Below are 14384 nucleotides of genomic sequence, written 5' to 3' on the forward strand. Positions count from 1 at the left end.
CATTAAAAGATAATCAATTTAAAACTGTGATTAAAAGCCTCAAAACGACTCCGGTGTGCCCAGGTTTTCTATACTAGGTCTAAATTACATTTAGTTTCATTTTAAATTTGAATATTCATTCACACATCCCTCTTGGATTTTGTTTCATCCTCTTTCAAATTTTTATCTCCACTGCTGAGATGCGTTAACATTTCTTTGGACTGTGTCCTAGAATGATTGGATGTCAAAACAAAAGGCTTATCTCTTGAGTTGATTTACTCACCATAAATGTTTTTCCATAAAACCATAAACCTAAAAACAGGATAGTTGCATATTTTTGATACCAGCTGGAATAATATTGTCTTGCTAAATTCCATGGTAACGTAACATTAGAAAATGCAGAAAACAGTGACTATATTTAAAGAGTTTTAAATTGATGATTAGCACTAATGATTGTTTGGAGCTAATGAAAACCAGGCATTCAGTTTGTCAGCAAATTTCAATACACACAATAAAAAAAAAAGATTATTTAAAGCAGAAATGTTGCTCTACCTTAGAACTGTGTCCAGTTTTGTGCTTTATGGACTTAATATTATGCCGTAGTGCCTTTTGCGTGGTTTACTGCATCATTGTGCCATGGCATGGAGGTGATGAGGCTGATTGCTTTATTGTGGTCCCCTGATCTGGCCCTACTCGACAGATTCCCAACTCAGGCACAGGGAAGCCATGGCCATTAAAGCAGGTATTGGTACGTTTGGCACTGTGAACAGGTCAGAAGTTTTGCCGGAAAATGTAAAATTCTCCATAAAGCTTGTCGATAGAGCGAATCGTGAAATGCACTAAATTTCCCTGTTAGGCAGCTGTGTCTGTGGACTTCAGAAGTCTCTGCTGGTGTTGGCCCACTGACTCCAGTAACTACACTGGACCTCAGGCCACGTGCGTTCAGTGGCGCTTATTTCGTCCTCCAGACATTGATTCCAAAATGAAATGCAAATCTAACTTTTATTTAATAAGAGGGCTTTGTATCACTGAGATCCAGTGCTTTATTGTGGTAAAACACTTCAGACCTTCTCTGGTGATTACTTGTAGCTTTCTGGATACGCCCTGCGGCTCTTAAAGCGCCGACTCCTGCTGGAGTCTGCACCTTATCAATCTTCCTCAAACCTTTGAATAGGCTTTGTTTCACAATCCCTTTAAGGCTGACATTTCCCTGTTGCTTGTGCACCTTGTTCTATCACAGTTTGTCATTCCACTAATATGTTTGGATAAAATGCTCTGAACAGCCAATTTATTTTATTTATTTTAGCAATGACCTTTTGGGTATCTATGAAAACTTCCCCATGATTGTTGGCCATAGTGTTGGCCATAACATAATCGTTTTGTCTTTAAATATGATTTTACTGTTTTATTTTTTATGCAATTCTAATCACTTGAGACAGTTTTTGGTTTCACCAGCAATAAGGTATTATCACCAAAACTACTTTTCAGTAGAAATTAATTTAATACGAGTTTCCCTGAAACAAACTATTGAGGGGGAAAAATAAATTTAATGATATTGTAAATACGTAAGTACTGTAGGTTCTCATTGTGCCAACTTTGCTCTGCCTTTTTAGTTTGTCATCATTAGTCAATGATAAACATACCTGTGATTATTACCAGCTTGCTCAGTGAGCTGAACTAAAGTGATCGCAGAAATCATGTGGTACATGAAAGCTCTCATGGTCACATGTCATGTGACCCAAATCTACCGTCAGATTTATTCAAACCTCTTATTTCCTTGAGAACTGGTGCCTGTAAGGGCTAGCAGACCGGCTTTCCGTTGCGCACTGCTGAACAAAAACCCGTGCAATATATACGGAGTCTGTTACCTTTCAAAATTAATCTATTCTTAACCAAATCATGTGATGTCTTCTTCCCTACGGCTCGGCCAAGTCTTTCCCTCTGTGCCAGCGTCTTTTCATGTTGTCCGCATGGTTTTAACCGGTTCTAACTGGCTGGGTGCTGGAGGAGTGGTTTCCGTAAATCAGTCATCCAGGCTCATTTAGCATGGTAAACCCGTTTAATGTGGGTGTAATAACAGCATGTGGGAGAAGAAAAGTACAAGAAAGAGACACATTAGGCTTCCTAAGGTCACTGGTAACTGTAGCTGATTCACACACGCTGTCCGCTGAAACCCACCGGCAGCAAAACATGCTCCGCACTCTAGGTGTGACATAAGTATGTTTTTCCTCCAAGGACTTGCTGAGTGTTCTGAAACAAGTTAAGCTATATCCTGTGTCCTGTGTTTCCTTATTGCGTCGCAGCGTTATATCAGCAACCCGACCTTATCCAAGCAGGAATCTAGGCTGGAGGCTCAGGTGGCCATGTTGGGTGCTGAAGTCACCTTTTCACCTCTGCAGCTCTCTGGAAGCAGGCACCTGAACTAAATGGATTTAGTTCAGATCATAGAGGGGGGGCTCTTTGTGCGCACAACTATCCAACCTCTCACAGGAAAGAACAGCAGGCTGCTGCTTCTCGGGTGTCACAAAAAGAAATACTCAGAATATCACGTCAGCTGGCGTAGAACTGATGGGAACATGGAGCCTCCCTGGATTGGAACAAAAACAAATCCGTGTGCGTGTTTACAGGGAGGTCTGTGGATTCATCGCACTGCAAATGGGCGTCTGGCGGGGTGATACGTCTTTGTTACTCTTCAACAACTTAATTCTCATGCTAGAGTTCGATTAGGCGGCTTACATACACAGAATGCATAGTGCCCAGCCCATGTGACTATATTTACGTTTTAAATTTCCTTACCGTGGCTGCATCTAAACTGTGATGTTAAAAATAAAAATGGTGTTGAACGTAAACATGACATTATTTAGATTGTAAACTCTATACATTAGGTTTAATTTTTTTTTTTTTTTAAAGAAATTGTATACCAAATCTTTTGGTACCCTAAAATAGATCCTTGAGGAACCTCGACTGTATTTCTTGGGCTTGATTTCGAAATGTCTGTGGAAACAGTCTCAAGGTTTAGCAGTTGAGTTTCTTTAGTGCAAAAGTCACCAACACGGTTCCCACGAGCCTGTTCTTAACAAAGCACAATCCACCAATGGGATGCATCTAAAGCTTTTATTCTGTTACTTCTTGTGTGTTCACGCTGGCATTTATATAGATTTAAAAATTACAATGTAACAAAGCATGCAAAATATGTTTATTTTACATAAAGTTATGGTGAACTCTGACTCTTCTAGTTCAAAGGTTGGTACTGTTAGCCCTTCGTATGACACAACACTAATGAGGTAGCTCTCAGTTTTAAAAAGGTTGGTGACCCCTGCTTTAGTGCATACCTTTTCCCCTCTAGCTTCCCTCTGTTTGAATATGCCATCCCTGCTGTAGCCCTAACTTCTCCGTCCATGTTATTATGGTTTAAAAGCCTCTTGTTTGTCTGTCTTTTATCCTTTTTTCAATGGCTTTGGTTTTTGATTTTGATTATAATTAAGATGAAGTTGAGCTGTATTGAAATTATTTTAAAGTTGCTTAAAGGTCCGTATGGAGAAGATAAGTTGACCAGTAAAATATACACTTAATTTAGCTTAGATGATTTAAAATAATGGTTATCATGTTCAAGACACTTAATTCAATTACGTTAACTTTAACGTAACAGGCTTCTGAATAGTAATTGAGGAATTTTTTTTTTTCATACGGAAGATTGAAATGACTTAAGAATTGGTGCCTGAGAACAAGATAAATTCAAATTATAAAACTGTTGCTTAAGAAAGTTGAACAAAGTTCTGCATAGATAAAAGCCTCAATACCATAAACTGGTAAAAGTTACGAGAAAGACCCCACGGTTTTATCAAGCTAAAAGTTATTGTCAAAAAAGCAGCGACTATATAAATCTACAAAGAGCAAAGCAAGTTTGTCAGCTGTCATTTTTAATACATACCTGTTTTCACACATACTGTTTTTCGCATGTGATATTTTAATTAAACTGAACTGCAACTGCTTTGAGATATCACACTTCAAAACTTGCTTCACTTGAGAAACTGGGATGAGTAAATAAGATCACACGGCCCTAAAGCAAAAACCCACAGGATATGTTTACGCCGTTGGGATTTATAACACAAACGGTTAATGAACCACCCTGAAAACTCCCCCGCATTTTTACACCATGTCCCCTGCATGCACGGTATCTAGTTGAAACTGGTTTTGGAGGCACTTGTCAGCTGAATTCCAGTATAAAGTACAATTAACTGGGGATTATGGACGCTAAATCTTTTCACTAACACCCTTCCTGACAGACGGCCTCAGTTATGGGGGAGAAAAAAAAAAAAAAAACGCATCAAAGATCCAGGAAAGTTTTACCTTGATACCCACTTGCTCTTTTGTTTCCTTTCATCCCTTCTGAAATACCCTGGCATTTTATGGCCTTTTATCTTTCATGTCCTGATTTCTATGGGCTGTTTACTCTCATCGCTTTTATTTACAATCCCTACCTGTAGCGTATTCTGCTGACCATGCTCTACGCTGCGTCTGACTAGAGGTTTTGAGAACAGGGCCGATCAATTTGGGTGATATCATTTTACGATGCTTGTCCGGCGTGACAAAGCAATTCCCCCATCCGCACTCACGCCCGAGCAGCAAGGAGGAAACAGGAAGAGACGGTGCTCCGTAAACGTGAACACGCCCCTTGACTGCGTTTCATTGACATTTTATGTAAAAGAACAACACAGAGTGGAAGAAACAGAATAGTTTTTACTTTATTTTGCAAATCAAATCTTAAAAAAGCTTTTCACCTACAAACCTACCAGGGCATGCTTGTCCAGTCGAGAGGCTGCATGGACAAGGAGAGCAATGATCAGGTAAACACGACCATTCGAGTGAGAGATTGTTGTCAACAGGGCAACAATCGGTCGTGACATTCACAAATCTGGCCTTTATGGACTGTTGGCAAGAGGAAAAATTTTTTCTTAAGAAAGTTGAACAAAGTCCTGCATGAGGTTTGCCACAAGCCATTTAAGGGAAGCAGTAAATACAGTATGAGAAAGAAGGTGCTTTGGTCAAATGTGACCAACATGGAATGGAAATTGCAATGTATGATCCTGAAAACTAACAATGGACATCACCCTCCTCTCTCGTTCTGCGAATTAGACTAGTTCACTAGTTCTGTTTAATTTAAAATCTTATTTTTTTTATGTCAAAACCCAAACGGGAGAAAAAAATACGAATGACCGGAAACATTTTGTGGAAAAATGTCAACTAGTAAATGGTTATTCAGAGCAAAGTTTTGATAAGTTGTCATTTAGAATATTTCATTTATGGTTTGGTTATGATAAAGCATGGACAACAAAGCCCTGTTCTGTCTGTTTTTGCCTGGTAGTCATTTATTTATCCAACATAATTTGAGTTATTTTATTTAATTAGACATGTTTTGATTGTGTTCACAAAAAATAGCCTATGTAAGTTTATTATATCCTACTGTTTTTCTTTCTTTATGAATACATTTGGAGAATGGTGCCCTTGTTTTGGCTTGAGCACCTGCCCCCAAAAGTCTCTGTGCCCGTGCCTGCAACTAGGCCTATATTGTGACACTTTATGGTGACCTCACCTCATCACACATCATCCCAAAAAAATGCATGGACGTTTGTCGCTGTGATTGTGACGACGTGCGACAAAGTTCAAGGGTTATGGACAAAATAAAAATAACTCTAAGCTACTGTGAGGGGTTTTCATCTTCTCTTTATATAATTATATATAAAGAATTATATAATTGACATGTGGTTTTCTCATAACCAGCCCATCATCTGCCACCAGATAAACCTGACACTAAATATTTCCCCTGGAGCCACCGCTCACCTGATCGGGCTATTTATGGTGGGCTTTACCCACGTGTTCCAGCCTAATCTTGAGTCGCATTTTATCCTTCAACAGCGTTGTTCTCGGCATTATAATTTTGTCTTCTGTTTCATATAAGAGACCAGGAGGGAGTTTTCTGCGTTGTTTCCCGTAAAGGGCGGCTTTTACTGCAGGGATAACCCTAGGTAGCGCGCCCCGCTGCTGCTGCTGTGTGGCGGCGCTCCTGCCATCCATCAACCGGTTCAGACTGGACTGATGGCAATATTAACAATGTGGCTGGAGGGAAGGAGCTCACTCTCACAACAAGCTCTCGTCTCTGGAGCGGCAACTTTCAGCTCCACGCATAAGCATGCAGGTTCTCATCAATAACTTTTCTCATCCATTTGAAAGGGCGCATCCTTAAAAGAAAAAGAAAGAAACAGGGTCTCCCACGGCTGAGTGAACTTTGCAGGTAAAAAAAAAGAAAAGAAAGGAGTGGTTTTGTATGTCGGTTTCATTGTGCGTGAGCGCGCTCGTGTCTGGGCTCTTTCTTTTTTTCTTTCTTTATCCTGTTTATTCGTTTTATGCCGAAGTAAAGTAGCTTGAGAAAGGCAGAAACTAGAGCCGCAGACCGAAAGCGGCCGACTCATCTCCGCTCGCGGAGAGACACCGCGCGCCTGTGTGCCGCGCGCTGCGCTTCAGACGCGCAGGGAGGAAGCCGCGCTTCCTCTTCTCTCGTGGCTGCGCGCTCGAGCTGCCGCTGGACCAGCAAGAACAGCTTTGAACCGGTTTGTCACCGGCTACAAAGCAGTATAAAAAAAAAGAGGAGAGAGAAAAAGCCAGCGCACAATGAGCACTGTTGCTGCCGAGCGGTCCCCCCCCATTCACACGCATATCTCATAACGCAAAAAAAAAAAAAAAAAAAAAAAAAGACAGAAAAGAAAAACATCCGTGTGCGATGCTGTTTTTGCGGCTGATCTTTTGCAAAGACTGTCAGAGGGAGAGATTTTTCTGGGCATGAAAAGTTCCCGCAGAGCGCGCAGCTCCGCAGGCGCTGTTTGCTGCTGTAGATGCTGAGGTGAGTGGCGCATTTGTTTATAACTAGATAACATTATATCTACTTGCTGTGTTTCGGCCCAGGTAGCGTAAGCGTTATTTTGAATAATAATAAAAAAATAATAACAAATGTTTTCTGTACATATCGACTTATGGCATCTTGATTTTCCTCATGCGATATCAGTGAACAAGCACTAACATGCTTAAAAAAAAAAGAAAAAAAAGAAAGAAAAAAAAGCCAAACCAGCGGGTTTGTTTTGATGCCTTGCGAGCAGACTCATCTAATCTCCAAAGCGCTTACTGCAACAACTTTTACTCTCATATCTGGATTGTGAATAACATGTAATGCGGGTGGAGGGAAGGGGGGGGGGGAGTTATTATGCTGCAGTGGCGTATCAATGTAGAACTGGCTGCAAATAATTAATAGAATGTACAGCATATGATCCACGTCAGGACGAGGCTCTCCTATCAGAGAGGAATCATGGAAAAGACAGGTCACAGAGGTAGCCAGGGCAGATCAGCCTCATTCCCCTCCTCCCACGAGGTGTGGTTAGACAGAGAGCAACAAATAGGGCAGCTTGGCTGTGAGGAGGCTGCAGTCACATCGAGCCGAGGACCTCACGCAGGTGACCACGCTGCCCAGGCCAGGTGTTGCAGCAGCCCTCCTTACATCGAGGCTAGGAGTAAGTTAAGAGTTGGGAAAATGTTGCAGGTCATGCTTAAAAAAAAAAAAAACAACAAAAAAAAAAAAACGTGCCTTGCTGGCAACATGAATAATGTATTTGTTCTTTTCCCTCTTTTTCTTTCTTTTACATTTTATTTCAGGAACTTCTCCTCAGTAAAAGCTGTAACAGATCCCAGTGGGCCGCCGTAACATCAGCACCATGACTTCGTCCGCTAAAGTCCTGGATGGAGGCTGGGGATGGGCCATCGTCGCCGCGTCCTTCATGGCCCAGTTCCTGGCCTTTGGATCACCCCAGTCCGTGGGCGTCCTGTACCCGGAGTGGCTGCACACCTACCAGGAGGGCAAGGGCATGACGGCCTGGGTGGGCTCTCTGGTGGGAGGAGTGGGATTAATAGCGAGTGAGTAGCAAACACAGCAGCCGTCTCATAACCCCCGCCTGTAGTTCTTCCAGTTAATATCCTATTCGTTATTTCCCAATTAAATAGTTATTACTTTATTAATCCTCCCCAAATACATTCAAATTAAGAACAAAAAAAAACAAGTCTAATCTCTTGCCACTTAGCAAGGTTATTATAAAAAAAAACATTTGTAGATTGTAAGCAACTTGCAGGAATGTGAGGTCTAAAGTAAAGAAGCCTTTCGCCTTCACACCTGTTCCTCAGCCATCTCCTCCCCAGTCGTAATCACTCACACAGCGATAAAAGAGGCGGCACGATGCGCGCTCAAAGTCTGTCTGATGGGTGCAGCGTAGGGAGCAATTACGCTGCGGTCCAGGAACACAGCACGCCGCGTATACAACGGTGATCAGTCAACAGACGGACGAAGTTGCATCATGACGACGAGCACTTTGCGGCTCTCAGAGCGGCGTAGCAGGGCTCATTGATTTTTCCCAGAGAGCAAAGCGAGCGCCTGCCATCCATTGCTGGGAGCGTGGGAGGATCATTTAGCTCCTGAGCCAGCCGCTGAGATGCTGAGAGAGGAAAAGGGGAGACGGAGGAAGACACAGATAAGGAGGAAGCATGTGGATCCAGGGGATTTTGACAAAAAGAGTGTCTTAAAAATGCTGTAGAAAAAAAAGAAAAAAAAGTTAGCCCTCTGGAACGGTGTAGAAGTTTATTCTCCTGGAATGCTGACAAACAAGAGCAGTGGTAGACTTGTGACCTTATCTGACGTTGCCCTGTCAGGCTGAGCTCGCCTCTCAGCCTGGCTTCTGGCTGACTGTCTCACAGGAGAGCGTGGGGGCGAATCCGAACGGGAACAGGTCTGGCTTCAGGCCCGGGCAAGACCCAGACATGTGCCCTGGCTGTCAGCGAGCTACGAGCGCTGCAGTTCCTCCTGGACAACAGCAGGGAAAGCATGTCAGTACCGGGCTCTCAGAAAAATCTGATTATTTAAGGTCTGCATGAGGCCGCGCGAGTTACCCAGCCTCAGGGTACGGGTGTATTTAGATCAGTGAAGAAACCCCCGTTTGTTAGGTTTCACCCAGAGGCGTCTAGAGGTGTTGCCCAAGAGTTAACATTCAAAAGCAGCTAATTAAATAAATCCTTTAATAGAATGTAACAACAGGTCTAACGTAACATGATGAGGCAGTAGATGGCAAGAGGCAGCGGGGCATTGCTCTTCTCAGACGCTCTGCTACGAAGAACATGACGCAGCAGTATACATCTTCCCTGTCCCTCCTCGGCTTGATATTTTTAGCTCCCATCACACTGAGCTTTCCCTCTGACTCTCTCCCTCTCTCTCTCTCTCTCTCTCTCTCTCTCTCTCTCTCTGCCTTTCTTTCTCTATCTTGCCCTCAGGTCCCATCTGCAGTGCCTGCGTAGACAACTTCGGCGCGCGTCCTGTGACCATCTTCAGTGGCGTCATGGTGGCAGGCGGCCTGATGCTCAGCGCCTTTGCTCCAAACGTCCAGTTCCTCATATTCTCCTATGGGATTGTCGTTGGTGAGGAAACACTTACTTTACCTGCATTTTTTTGTTGTTGTTCCTTTTAGAGACGGCGTCGGTCAGCAGATCAAATTCCCGTGGATTTCCTCAGACCCTTTAATAAATATTCCCACCTCCCCGAAAGCTGTTTTCCAAGCCTCTCCATTTTGGCGAGATGTTATTAGAGCCTTTTTCAGGTTGAGTTGTTTTTTTGCCAAATTGTGAAACAATGCATTTAAGTAAGACCGGCCGCTTTCGGTCTGCGGCTGTAGTTTCTGCCTTTCTCAAGTAAAGATTTCAAAAATTCCAAGTTTTAAAATGAAACAAAAAGGCCAATTGTTTCTTACCAACCCCAACCTCAGGATCCAATATGACTGCCGTGCGTTTTAAAAAGCCGCAGTAACCGTTTAGTTGAACTTTATCTGATTAAAGGCATACTATGCAACATTTTTCAGTTAATTAAGGTGTTCCATAACGTTTTGGATGATTAAATGAGTCATTTCAGGCCGAACAAAGGTTTTCTCGGCCGCCCTGGTGGTCTGTGGGGGAAATACCGTACTTGCAATTGCAGGAGCCCTCGGCCCGCACACACAGGCTCAGAAGTCTCGTGCAAGACCGCGAGAGTCGGCAGTACAAACAATGACTGTGTTGGTCATTGTTTGTACTGCCGTTTTTTCAACTTTTTGTTGCGTTCGCCTGTCTGCTAAGCTCAAAACAACCGCGCCTGGCTTGACGGAGAAGCCAGAACAGCTGAGCATCTTTATGACAGTGCACTTTTACTTTCGCCCTCTGGGGGGAGCCTCGCTGGAAAATCAACCCCGGTTGCATAGTATACCTTTAAATCTCTCATGCACATATTCACATGTACAGCTGCTGTGTCAGTTCATGTTCCTTTAATCTATGAATATAACCATTTCAGAGGCAAAAATTGCTATTAGCTTTTGTTTATGGTAAATAGCCTGGTCACAGAGGGGATATTCTCCACTTTTGGCTTGAGCAGCATCCTTCTGAAGCAGAAATGTATTCCGAGTGCAACTAAACGCGAACCCACTACTGAGCCTAACCAGCACGTTGAGGTAGCTATTAGGACCTTATCTCGTGGCAATAAAATATGTGGTCTGTTCCAGCCTATGCAAATCTAGCAACACGTTGCATAATCTCCGAAAAACAAGCATGCGAATGCCGAGTCAAACCATTATGTAACATCAGCCTTAATTACTAGTTAATGAATACCAATGGACCAGATATGATGGAAGGATGTACCGTTAACCATTGCTCCATTTGTTTGACCATTACTGACCACTGTTGACAGAAAGATACGAACTAAGGAGTTAGCAATAATTCCCATTTGGGCTTTTGCTGTTATGCACAAGCCCAGCTGCCACCTGTGTCTTAATCCTGGAGAACCCTCTCACCTCCCATGCTACTTTTGATACAGGAGTGCACTGACCAGGGAGGGTATGCATATTTAAAGAGCAATTTATTTTTGGAGATGCCCTCGGATAACCCTCCGTTGCTGAACAAGCATATGCAGCTTGTTTACTGCTCACCATGTTGCATGTTTTCCTAAGTGTGTTGCGTAAGTCTCGCGACGCAGATTGCCCTTTGAAATCGAATATGTATCTCTACAACATAGGACAGACATAGTGCAATAATGTTACCCCTTTTCATGCAGGCTATCTTCTTTCTCTCTTCCTAGGCCTGGGTTGCGGTCTTGTCTACGCAGCCACCTTGACAATCACCTGTCAGTACTTTGACGAGAGACGCGGCCTCGCCCTCGGCATTGTCACCACAGGTACTCCCGCCTTCCTCTGCCCTGAGATCTCTGGGTGCCTTCCTGTTCTCCATGCTCACGTCTTTAATGTTTGAGCTGCTGGGAGCCTTACACAGTTCAGGTAAACATATGTAGATTAGTTAAGTCAGAGAGGTGTGTTAACTAGACGGGTGGCCCGACCTGTTGACCATAGGTGTGGCTTGACTGGGAATTGATACATCCCTGCTAATTGATCAGGAACTCTTTCGGGTTTCTATGCTAGAACTGCGCAAAAGACGGAGCATCTTTGTTTCGTGACACACTGTGACTTTATTAAGTTCCGTGGGCTTAGTTTACACCGACATTGAATCCTTCTGCTCTCCCCTCGTGCAGGCACCAGCGTGGGCGCGTTCATCTACGCCACCGCTCAGACCGAGCTGATTGTCCTCTACGGCCTGGACGGCTGCCTGCTCATCATCGGAGCCATAGCGCTGAATCTCATGGCGTGCTCTGGCTTCATGAGGCCCCTCAACCTGCCGGGGTACTACCTCAAACAAAAGGCCGCCCTCGAGCGAAGCACAGAGGAGCAGCTCTTCGTGAAGCCGCCGTTCGATGACCTCAAGATTGCGGTGGGCTCTGCGACAGCCACTCCGGAGAAACCGCTCAAGGAGTTGCTCATCACCATCGATGCCAAGGACTTGTCCATTCAGACAGAGAAGAAAGAGGGATCCCTGGGTGGGCTGGCCATCGTCAAGGCAATCAAGAAAAAGCAGAAGGCTTACTCCAAGTACATGCAGTCATTGTACGAGATCCTGCAGGACCAAGAGATGGTCGCCTTCTGCATTGCCATCTTCCTGTTCAGCTTGGGCGCGTTCCCGCCGGTCCTCTTTATCGAGGACGTGGCACAGAGTGAGGGACTCATTGAAGAAGTCAGCGTCTTTCCCCTTGTGTCAATAGGAGCTATTTCCACTTGCATAGGCAAGCTAGCCCTGGGCATCCTGGTGGACGTCAAATGGATCAACGGCATCTATCTGTACGCCTTCACCATGTTTGCAGGAGGCCTGTCGCTGCTCCTTATCCCCGTCACCAAAACTTACGTTGGACTGCAGATCCTGACTGCTATCCTGGGTTTCTTCTCTGGAAACTGGTCGCTCACTTCTTACATCACCACTAAGATCGTTGGCTTGGACAGACTGACACAAGCCCACGGCATCCTCATGTTCTTCGGGGGATTTGGGGTCATGCTCGGACCCCCTGTTGTAGGTAAGAAGGTTGCTTTTATCTACGTTTTAAGCATCCTACCTTGTCACGTGTCGTTAGTTGTAGGACCTTGCTTGTCTGGTGTCTGACCATGCTGTTTCTTCATGTCACTTCCCAGGGTGGTTTTTCGACTGGACGCAGTCATACGACTTGGCGTTCTACTTTAGCGGGAGCTGTGTGCTGTTGGGAGCTTTTATCCTCTTCATACTCAGCCTTCCCTGCTGGAACAGGAAGCCCTTGGACAATGACAAACCCGAAGTCCAATACACCTGCACTTGTGACAAAGTGGCCTCAGTAGCCTGAATTTAAGCACTATCTATGAACATCACGGCACCTGCTGCTCCATGACTGTTCCCGAAGTATGCCCAAAAGAAAATCTCCTAGAGGATTTTTTTTCTTTTTCTCTGAATATGCTGGGATGTCTTCTTTATTTCTGCTGCCCGATTTCAATACACCAGGTTCTCAGGTTCAACCCGCTGACAACAGATATTTTTGAAGTGTTGACTCTAAAGCCTTTTAATGACTGTTTTTCTTATTATTACCTCATTTTACGAGGTTGACAGAACAATGTCAGTAACAATCCAGGCTTTCTTCTTTTCTTTTTTTAATCTGAAGACAGTTCAGTTTTTCGTCTTCTCTGTAGCTCTGAAAACATGAAATCGTGCAACCAATCAGATCAGGAAAATCCTCCTGAAAACCACCAAGTGTAACAAAGTAAAAACCTGTTGTCAAAACGCACATATATCCATCCATTTTATAGTAGATGGCTGGGATATTGTATGTAGGCTGGAACCCTCTTTGGATACTCTTGAAGAGTAGCATTTGATTTTGTATTTTGGTGTCAGTAAAGCAATCGCTTCACTCTGTGTTACCAAAGCATCCAAGTTAGCCAATGCCTGTCATCACATCATGCCTGTTGAATCAATGCATAGGCCTTGCTTTGTCATGAACGTTTAATATTTACGAGCATCAATTTAGTTGAGTTTTTAATGTTTTACGATAACTTGAACTCAGCGTACCTCGTGCTTCTGGGTCCGACAGCTAACTCTGAAACATAATGGGTGAAAAGGCTGTGTGTCACGGCATTTCTGCAGCATGCCGACTCTGTGCTGCACGTGTTTATCATGGGACCTCACAGACCTCTCTGGTCCTTTTCCATCGCCTTCTGTGTCTTTGTATGTTTTTTGTTTGTTTTTGCGTGTGTCACGCACACACAAGTTCGCTTATGTGGTATGTCTTTGTATTAGCCCTAGTTTCCAAAGCCCTATGTGCTAGTGACTTTTATATGCACAAAACTGGCCATAGAGCTGCCTAAAATTGTTATCAAGGTGGTTATTGATTTTGATTTCAACTGTAACAGCTTTTCAAACTGTGTGAATACTGTTAAGTAAACCACTACAGATGTTTTTTGTTTGTTTGTTTTTTTGTAGCTCCAGTTTCAGGTCTGAGAGAAAATCTGGGACATTAGTATTTAGCATTAGTTTGTTCATAGAGGATGCAGATGAGGTACTGTAGCCATTTGACTGTATGTTGTAGCCTCTGTTTTTTTTTTTATTATTTCGTCACTGTAATATTTATGTCAGCCTTTCAGTTCCTTTGTTTTATTTAAAATGTGCCAATAAAGATGTTTTGATTAGTACCGCTGTGTATTGATGTTTATGATGCAGTTGTTGTGAATTCTTAACAGACACAATAAGATCTAATATTTCCATACTTTTTTATCACACACACACACACACACACACTGAGCAACATGCTAGCTTAAAGCATGCAAATAGTATTTAGGGTCTGATAGTGTCCAAAAAGTCCTATATCAGTCCCTTTGCGATAGTAGTCTACAGTAGCAAAATCCACTTGAACCTTTTAAAAATGAAGGGCTATCACACTTTATAGATACTGCTTTGCC

The 14384-nt window shown here is 43.4% G+C and overlaps 1 protein-coding gene across 3 annotated transcripts; it reads left to right on the forward strand.

Annotated features, from left to right (window-relative positions):
- Window positions 1–5922: 5922 nt before the first annotated feature.
- LOC105927325 (monocarboxylate transporter 9) lies at window positions 5923–14117 on the forward strand. 3 transcript variants are annotated; one of them, XM_012864026.3, is made up of 6 exons: window positions 5923–6271; window positions 7681–7938; window positions 9340–9483; window positions 11165–11260; window positions 11612–12481; window positions 12597–14117. In XM_012864026.3, exons 2-6 carry the CDS (start codon window positions 7740–7742, stop codon window positions 12779–12781), a joined length of 1494 nt encoding a protein of 497 aa, XP_012719480.2. In that variant the 5' UTR covers window positions 5923–6271; window positions 7681–7739; the 3' UTR covers window positions 12782–14117. The 3 variants fall into 3 exon arrangements, with proteins under 3 accessions (XP_012719480.2, XP_012719479.2, XP_012719478.2); XM_012864025.3 differs by lacking the exon at window positions 5923–6271 and adding an exon at window positions 6394–6877; XM_012864024.3 differs by lacking the exon at window positions 5923–6271 and adding an exon at window positions 7250–7538.
- Window positions 14118–14384: the final 267 nt, after the last annotated feature.

The sequence above is a fragment of the Fundulus heteroclitus genome, chromosome 22, assembly GCF_011125445.2.
Source record: "Fundulus heteroclitus isolate FHET01 chromosome 22, MU-UCD_Fhet_4.1, whole genome shotgun sequence".
NCBI classification, from domain to species: Eukaryota; Metazoa; Chordata; class Actinopteri; order Cyprinodontiformes; family Fundulidae; genus Fundulus; species Fundulus heteroclitus.